This window comes from Brugia malayi (assembly GCF_000002995.4).
Source record: "Brugia malayi strain FR3 genome assembly, contig: Bm_v4_ChrX_scaffold_001, whole genome shotgun sequence".
Lineage (NCBI taxonomy): Eukaryota > Metazoa > Nematoda > Chromadorea > Rhabditida > Onchocercidae > Brugia > Brugia malayi.
This window is the reverse complement of record NW_025062479.1, coordinates 3,511,454-3,518,256: the sequence shown is the minus strand read 5'-3', so window position 1 is coordinate 3,518,256 and position 6,803 is coordinate 3,511,454. Positions and strand designations below refer to the sequence as shown.

Here is a 6,803-nt window from a genome sequence, read left to right as displayed (position 1 = left end):
ATGCTTCATTTTTTTTCTCTTCTCCTTCTGGTTTTATTGACTTCATCTGGTATTTCGAATATTATTGAAAAAGTTAGTCTGTTTCGTATTCTTAATTTATTTCACAATTCTGGTAAAAGTTACCAATGGATAAATAGTTCTACGCAACTCGGAATCAAGCGATGATTTTGATCAACTTGTTTTAGTAGTACGTAAGTGCAACAGAAACAATTGCTATGCATTAGCTTAGTTAAGAGAAGATAACTGGCCAATTCCAATTCAAAAATGAAAGTAGGATAAAGCAAAGTTATGGAAAGGTACTACATTCTTATAATTTAAACTGTTTGTCCGTATGTCATTTGTACAGTGCCAATTGCACAGTCATCCGTTGAATCAATGGATTATTTTCCCGATGAATTTTTTGTCGCAATGAAAAAAGCAAAACTTTGAGCAAAATTTGTGCATTATCGTTCAGTAATATTTCTTTAAACAATTGTCATTAAGACGATTTTTTTTTTCATAAAAGCTTCTCCAAACAAAAGTTTGCAGGAAAATGGATTACAGGAGAATTATATAAGAATTGAGATAATCATACAAAAATACAAAGCACTTGGAGCAACGGAAATAGATGAAGTCAAAAATGAACGATACGATTTCCGGTGAAAAGTACTTTCGTGACTCTATCTTGTCTGTCTACAGTAATGTTATTAAAACGAAATGCTGATACTGATCATTCCACACTTGTAATGTCTATGCAATTTCACGCAATTGAATTGAAAATTCTGAAAGGTAGAAAAGGCAATTCGGTCATCACTCCAACTAAGCACCTATTATGTTATCACTGATTTGTTTAGTTCTTTCTTCAGATCAACTTATAAAATGATTACTTAATGATGAAATCTGACCTCGAAGTCATTCAGGCAAAAAATTTGCGAACTTAGTGATAAAATTGCTCATTCCAGATTTTGCGCTTGCAACAATGAGACTTCCGAACCAGAAAGAAGTGGCGATTGTAGCTGTTCGACAGTTGTTAGCGGTCAGACAACTCAAAACTCAATACCGCAAGCACTGTACTCCTCTAGCTGCGTTCATAACCCTCACTATAACAAATGTTTAATCGCTCAGATCACAGCTAATACCACTCAGGCATTTATAAACCCTTCATTTCAATCAGTCACTTTCTATACCCAGTTTTTGAAGAATCACAATTTGTTTGCAGAATATGTTGTACATAGAAATTAGGATTGGCCCGTATCATTTGACAGATCCACCGTACCAGTCAATTACGAATTCCAAATTCAAAAACACCGCGCTGTTGTCATGCTCCAAGGACATCCGTTGTCAGGATTGCATCCCTTGCAAAAGCGGATTCATTCAGTAAATATAACAGCTTACTTTTGGTCATGCTTTCCTGCGGCCGAGTATCAGTAAAATCAATTCTGTTGTTGTACAAGCCTAGTATTTTAATATCTTTTAGGCTCAGTTATATCAGTTTGTCCAGTGCCCCACTAGCTGATTCAGAACAATCATATATGTCAGCTGCCGTACGATTCGACAAAACGGAAAAATGGCCGGATAAATCATTAAGAAAATTGTCTTTCACAGAAACAAACATGCAGAATTTTGATAGCGTAAGTATCAAACTGAAAAGTTTGTTTAAAAGTTAGATTTTTTTAAATTTGGATGCTGATGAATCCTGGCATTACTCTTTGAAAATTCTCTAAAGAACAGAATAAAAGAAATAATTAGGTGTTATCCAATTACGAAATTCTTTGCGGACAGAAATCTTTCTTGAACAGAAATGAACCTAAACAGAGTTGTTCTTAGAAACCCTTATAGAATTTTATCGATTGTTACATAACTGTTACTGGAGTTAAGGAAGATATCGTAAATCTTCACGACTTGATGTAATCATAATTTGTCAGTTACAATGGTTTTTAAATGCACAGCTCTCATCCGTAAAATTTCTGCTAGACAAATTGTCTCCTTGTGATGACGAAAGGGTTGTAACCATTCTCAAACCAGCTACATACTGATAACTACTTCGATTCTCGCCTAATTTATCATTCAACTCTTCTGCTTTTCAATATTTTGAACAACATGGTATAAAGTGATGACATAAAATGGCGGATCTTTAGAGTCTAACTAGGTTTCATGCTTAAAATATTCCGATCTCATGTTTAAAATTTTTCAAGAAATTTTCCGCCTTAAAAAAGGCATAATATTATCATAAAAGTTGAGAAAATAAACAAACTGGATAAGTAAGTACATATTACAAAAGATTTCTTTGTAAAAAAAAAATCACTGCGTTGAATTTCGATTTCCAAAAAACGAAAAAGAGGAAAGGAAGGAGCAGAAAGATCGTCAGGCCAAATTAGAAGGAAGCCATAATTATTCAGCTAAATCAAACAACACTTTATAATGTAGTATTTAGTACATTGTTTTAGCGGATTTTGATCAATGATGACAGGAGACTAAAACTTTAGTTTAAGAAAGCTGAAAAATTCCCTTTTGATCATCATCAATCTACAGCGTCATGTTCGTCACGTGTAATTAAACAAGTTTTGCACTTGCACTCTGTATATGGCCATTTAAATGAAAGGTGATGGATAATTGGCCATTCTTTACATCGTTACTAACCGAACCTTAATTTAGATTGCAAAGATTAAGGAACGCTTATTACAAAGCGCCAAAAAACATCATTTATCACCTGCTCAGTTCAATATTGCTATTTACAAGGATGCTGTAAGACTTTCTTATTTTTAACGGGAATTAAAAATAATAGCATTATTTGCTTCAAATATCTCGATGAAGGTTTTACCCAAACACCATTACTGTACGTCCACATCAATACTTATTTTTCAGCTTTTTCAAATTCCGTGATGCGCAAAAGGAATGATAGTAGTTCATGATGTTACGTCCTAGACTTTTACTAGAAGTAATAGGAGTGAATGTTGTAAAACGGCGGTAACGGTGGTGCATCGTTTTTTTTTTTTTTTTTTTTTTTCAAAAAAAAAGTCTGAAAATCAAGCAGTTTGCAAAGTGCATCATGGTAAATCGGAAATGACGCGTTTTAATTCAAAAGATGATTAGTACAAACAATCGCTGTATTATGGTATGGGCATATTACTACTTCTCCATTTCTATTCATACTTATGTCTGTGAATGTGTGTCTGTCTGCATCTGTACGTGTATGTATGCGTGCATGGGTGGTATGTAATGGTAATACGATTATAATAAAATACAGGAAATACCTGTGCATACCTGCCCTAAAAAACGCACTGAATTTATATGTCCCGGTGTTATTGTCCGTTTCATTCGCTAATTTTAAATTTGTACCGCAAAGAGTGGGTAAAGTCTGTTCAAATGTTATTAGAATAATGGATGCTTACTCTAACTTCCGTGGTTATTACCTAGAAGTGGATATTTCGATAAAATATTAGCTTAGTAAACATAAAGGAATAGTAATAATGATAATAGAAAAGCGAATTTTTAAAGATGTATGTATTATCCAGCACAAGACTTCCTTTTTAATTATCAGTTTTTAAAGTTCTCTTGCAAGTATAACCATCCCATTTTTTTTCTTCCGCTCCAATTGAATAGGCTTTTTTTCGTGGGGTAAGTCACAAGATTATTTTATTATTATCTTTGTAGATTCTAATTAAGTACTGTGAGATCCTAATTGACACACTTGTTTTCACTTCTTGCAGCTTGTTAGTGGACACAATGTTTATCGTAACAAACATGGTGTCGGTTTGCTTGAAACCAACAGTGAACTTGAACGGATAGCTGAAATGTGGGCAGAACGTTTAGCTAGCAAAGCGGATTGCTTGATACACGACCCATCAAAAAGGTTATTTGAACGCAGAACTTATCCTTGTCTCCTACTTGGAATAATACTATGGAACTCACTTCTGAAAATGTCAAAATAAAGTAAATGTTGAATATAATGTTGTTAGTAATTTTGACTATTAATAGGTTTGGAGAAAACTTATTCTACTACGCGACAAATTTATTGCCAGACGAAGAAACAATGGCACTAATGACTGTCCAGAGCTTCTATGTTGAAGCACATGGATATAATTATAAAACGTCAGTTATCAAAAAATTGTGCTTTGAGAAGAAAAAAAAACTGTCCAATCATCCAGTGCACTACTCTTTTTATAATACAACTAACTGCAAACTTGAATTCCTAGATTCGGCTTTTCGAAAAAGGCTCATTTAATCTTACATCTTTCCGGATTGGTTCATCTTGCTTGAATCTTCTAGGACATGCATGGTCTGTCAATTTAATTCCCGGACTAGCAATACTGCACGAATGATCCTTTCAGATTTATGTTACTATTGCTTATGGCTCATCATGAACCAAATCCAGGTGGTCCTCTGTAAAGGTATCTACAATGTAATGCCATAATGACGTGTTGTGGACATTTCAAATTTAAAGTATATACATATATAAATAGACAGATAGAGAGGAAGAGAGACTACAAACATGGAGTAATATGGTTGCTGCGTATAGTCGTCAACGCTAATGAAAGAGGTCCTTCCGAATCCGGTTTCCGAAAATAAAAATTGATATCAAAAGTAGCTGCATTTTTCAACATGATTTCCCACTCAGAATTTGCACCGGATATTACAACTAACCTTGGATACTGCGAAGATATCAAGCAACGTCTGTTGCAAAGAACTCAGCGCATTTGGTTAAATTTTTATTCTTTTGATTCTGTTTGCTGAAGTTATTTCAAGTCAGAAAAGTAAAGCAAGTTTAGCTTTTGTTAACCTGAACACGGTTTACTAAGAAAAAAGTTTCCAAAACGTTCAAGACATTCGATGTTGTAACGGAAGTGCTTGTACTTTCATCTGACAAATTGGAATATGCCATCTATAATTTGTACCGACGGTTATGTACAATGGTCAGGAGTGGAACTACTGGTGAGAAACTGTCGATTAACTAATATGTAATACTTAAAGGTCATATTAAAGAAAAGCAAACTTCATTTCTTCAATAAATTTGCATACATTTCTACAGTTATGAACGGTCCAGAAATCAAATTGACAGGCCTAGTATGTCCAGCTGTGCTTCGGTGCTGTTCAATCAGAGCTAGTCGCAATAAGCTGCTAATGCAAAAGTTATTGGAGAAAAAGATAAAATGATGGGGATAGAAGTTTCGCTTTTACAGTTTAGCTATGAACAATTTGCTCTTATTCCCTTTTTTGTTTCGTCGGAACTCCACAGCTAACAATTACTTCCAGGCATCATCACTTGGATTACCACCGCACTGGACACTTTACTCAACTTGTATGGAAGTCCACAACACAAGTGGGTGTTGGCGTAGCAATGCGAAACTTCAGTGGACGCCGTGTTAACAAATGTCAGCCTGATTTCCCGTCTACACTCATTTATGTTGTTGTTAAGTATGACCCACCCGGAAATGTACTTGATAAGAGAAATTATGACGACAATGTTTTGCCACCCATAGAGTAATATATACACTAGGAAACTGTAAATCCTCTGGTACTTTTCAGGATTTTAATTACGGTTATTCTTCATACGCAAAAAATTGAATAACAAAACAAATTTACCATTATGTAGCAAAAACACACCAAAAAATGTTGAGGTTAAAAGGGAAGAAAATATACTACATGTCCACATTATTAGCCTGATAAAACAAATTTGCATATCACAGTATAATTACTGGTAAGCCCGATCGGAAAAAAACCATTTCTTTACGAAAAATCAAAAATTTCTAGTAAAAGACCACAGCTGAATCACTTAATATTATTCTCGTTGTTTTAAAGATCATAAATCTGAACTTCCTGTGCAGAAGCTATTATTGATCTCATTAGTTTATCTAATAAAAACATTAATAGGAAACAATGTTAATTCACCAAGCTTACTTGATGCATTTTAGCAAAAACATTTCATAAAAAATCTGAAGCAAATTCATAGAGCGCAATTGTTGAAATATAAATGTCTCATCTAAATGGCAACAAAAATAGAATTCCATATATATATAATTATTTATTTATGGTTCGCTGAAAGATGATAGCATCACATTTAAGACAAGCCCTACTACATTATACAAATCCCACAGGAAAGTTTCCTTGTTCTGACCATGTGAATTTAAATTAAATCATCCTGGATTTGATAGAGTGAAGCTTCCAAATCCCTTCAGGCAAATATTTCAAGAACCGAAGAGTTATTTTTACTTTCTGAAGAAAGACACACGGTTTATGGATTGTTTTTCCCCGTGAAAAATATATGTCTTTACTAAGGTCACGGTAGATGTTAGCTAACTTAATCCTAACCACTAAATTTTATGGTTCGTTGATAGCAGGAATTTTAAGCTTTCATCCAAACTTCACTCGTGAAGAAAACAAGCCACTTCCTATCCGCACGTTCATTCCCGCACCTTCACCAAATCGTTTCACCTGGTGGTATTTTGCGGCTGACTAAGCTTTTCAGTGAAATGTTTTGCAGATGGAGGGATTTTTGTTAAGCAGATCTAAGATTTGCGGGTTTAGTGGATGTAGATGTTATCGGATATGATAATCGGACATTATACGGCGACTTGAAGACAGAAAAGGACTACTTAACTGACAGAATTTAAGACTGTTCTAGCTTATTGATCACAGAAAGAGATACCATTGACAATAATAAGTTTAATGAGATAACATCAATCGTTTTGATAACAGGAACTACCTTGGTAACGTGCACGATGGTTGGACTTAATTTTAGGTGTAAAGTTTTGTGGGATACAAATGAATTATAGTCTGGATTCAGTTCGTCGTGCAGACTATCATTTAAGACAAGATGATCGAGA

General features: G+C 34.3%; 1 protein-coding gene across 2 annotated transcripts; it reads left to right on the top strand.

The window, feature by feature from the left end:
- Nucleotides 1-5,464, top strand: Bm10935 (Uncharacterized protein; the record flags this gene model as incomplete). 2 transcript variants are annotated; one of them, XM_043073477.1, is made up of 9 exons in its annotated part: nucleotides 1-72; nucleotides 529-638; nucleotides 942-1,125; nucleotides 1,199-1,356; nucleotides 1,457-1,610; nucleotides 2,635-2,724; nucleotides 3,690-3,832; nucleotides 3,958-4,071; nucleotides 5,233-5,464. In XM_043073477.1, 9 exons carry the CDS (start codon nucleotides 1-3, stop codon nucleotides 5,462-5,464), a joined length of 1,257 nt encoding a protein of 418 aa, XP_042929411.1. The 2 variants fall into 2 exon arrangements, with proteins under 2 accessions (XP_042929411.1, XP_042929412.1); XM_043073478.1 differs by lacking the exon at nucleotides 1-72 and having other exon boundaries at nucleotides 608-645.
- Nucleotides 5,465-6,803: the final 1,339 nt, after the last annotated feature.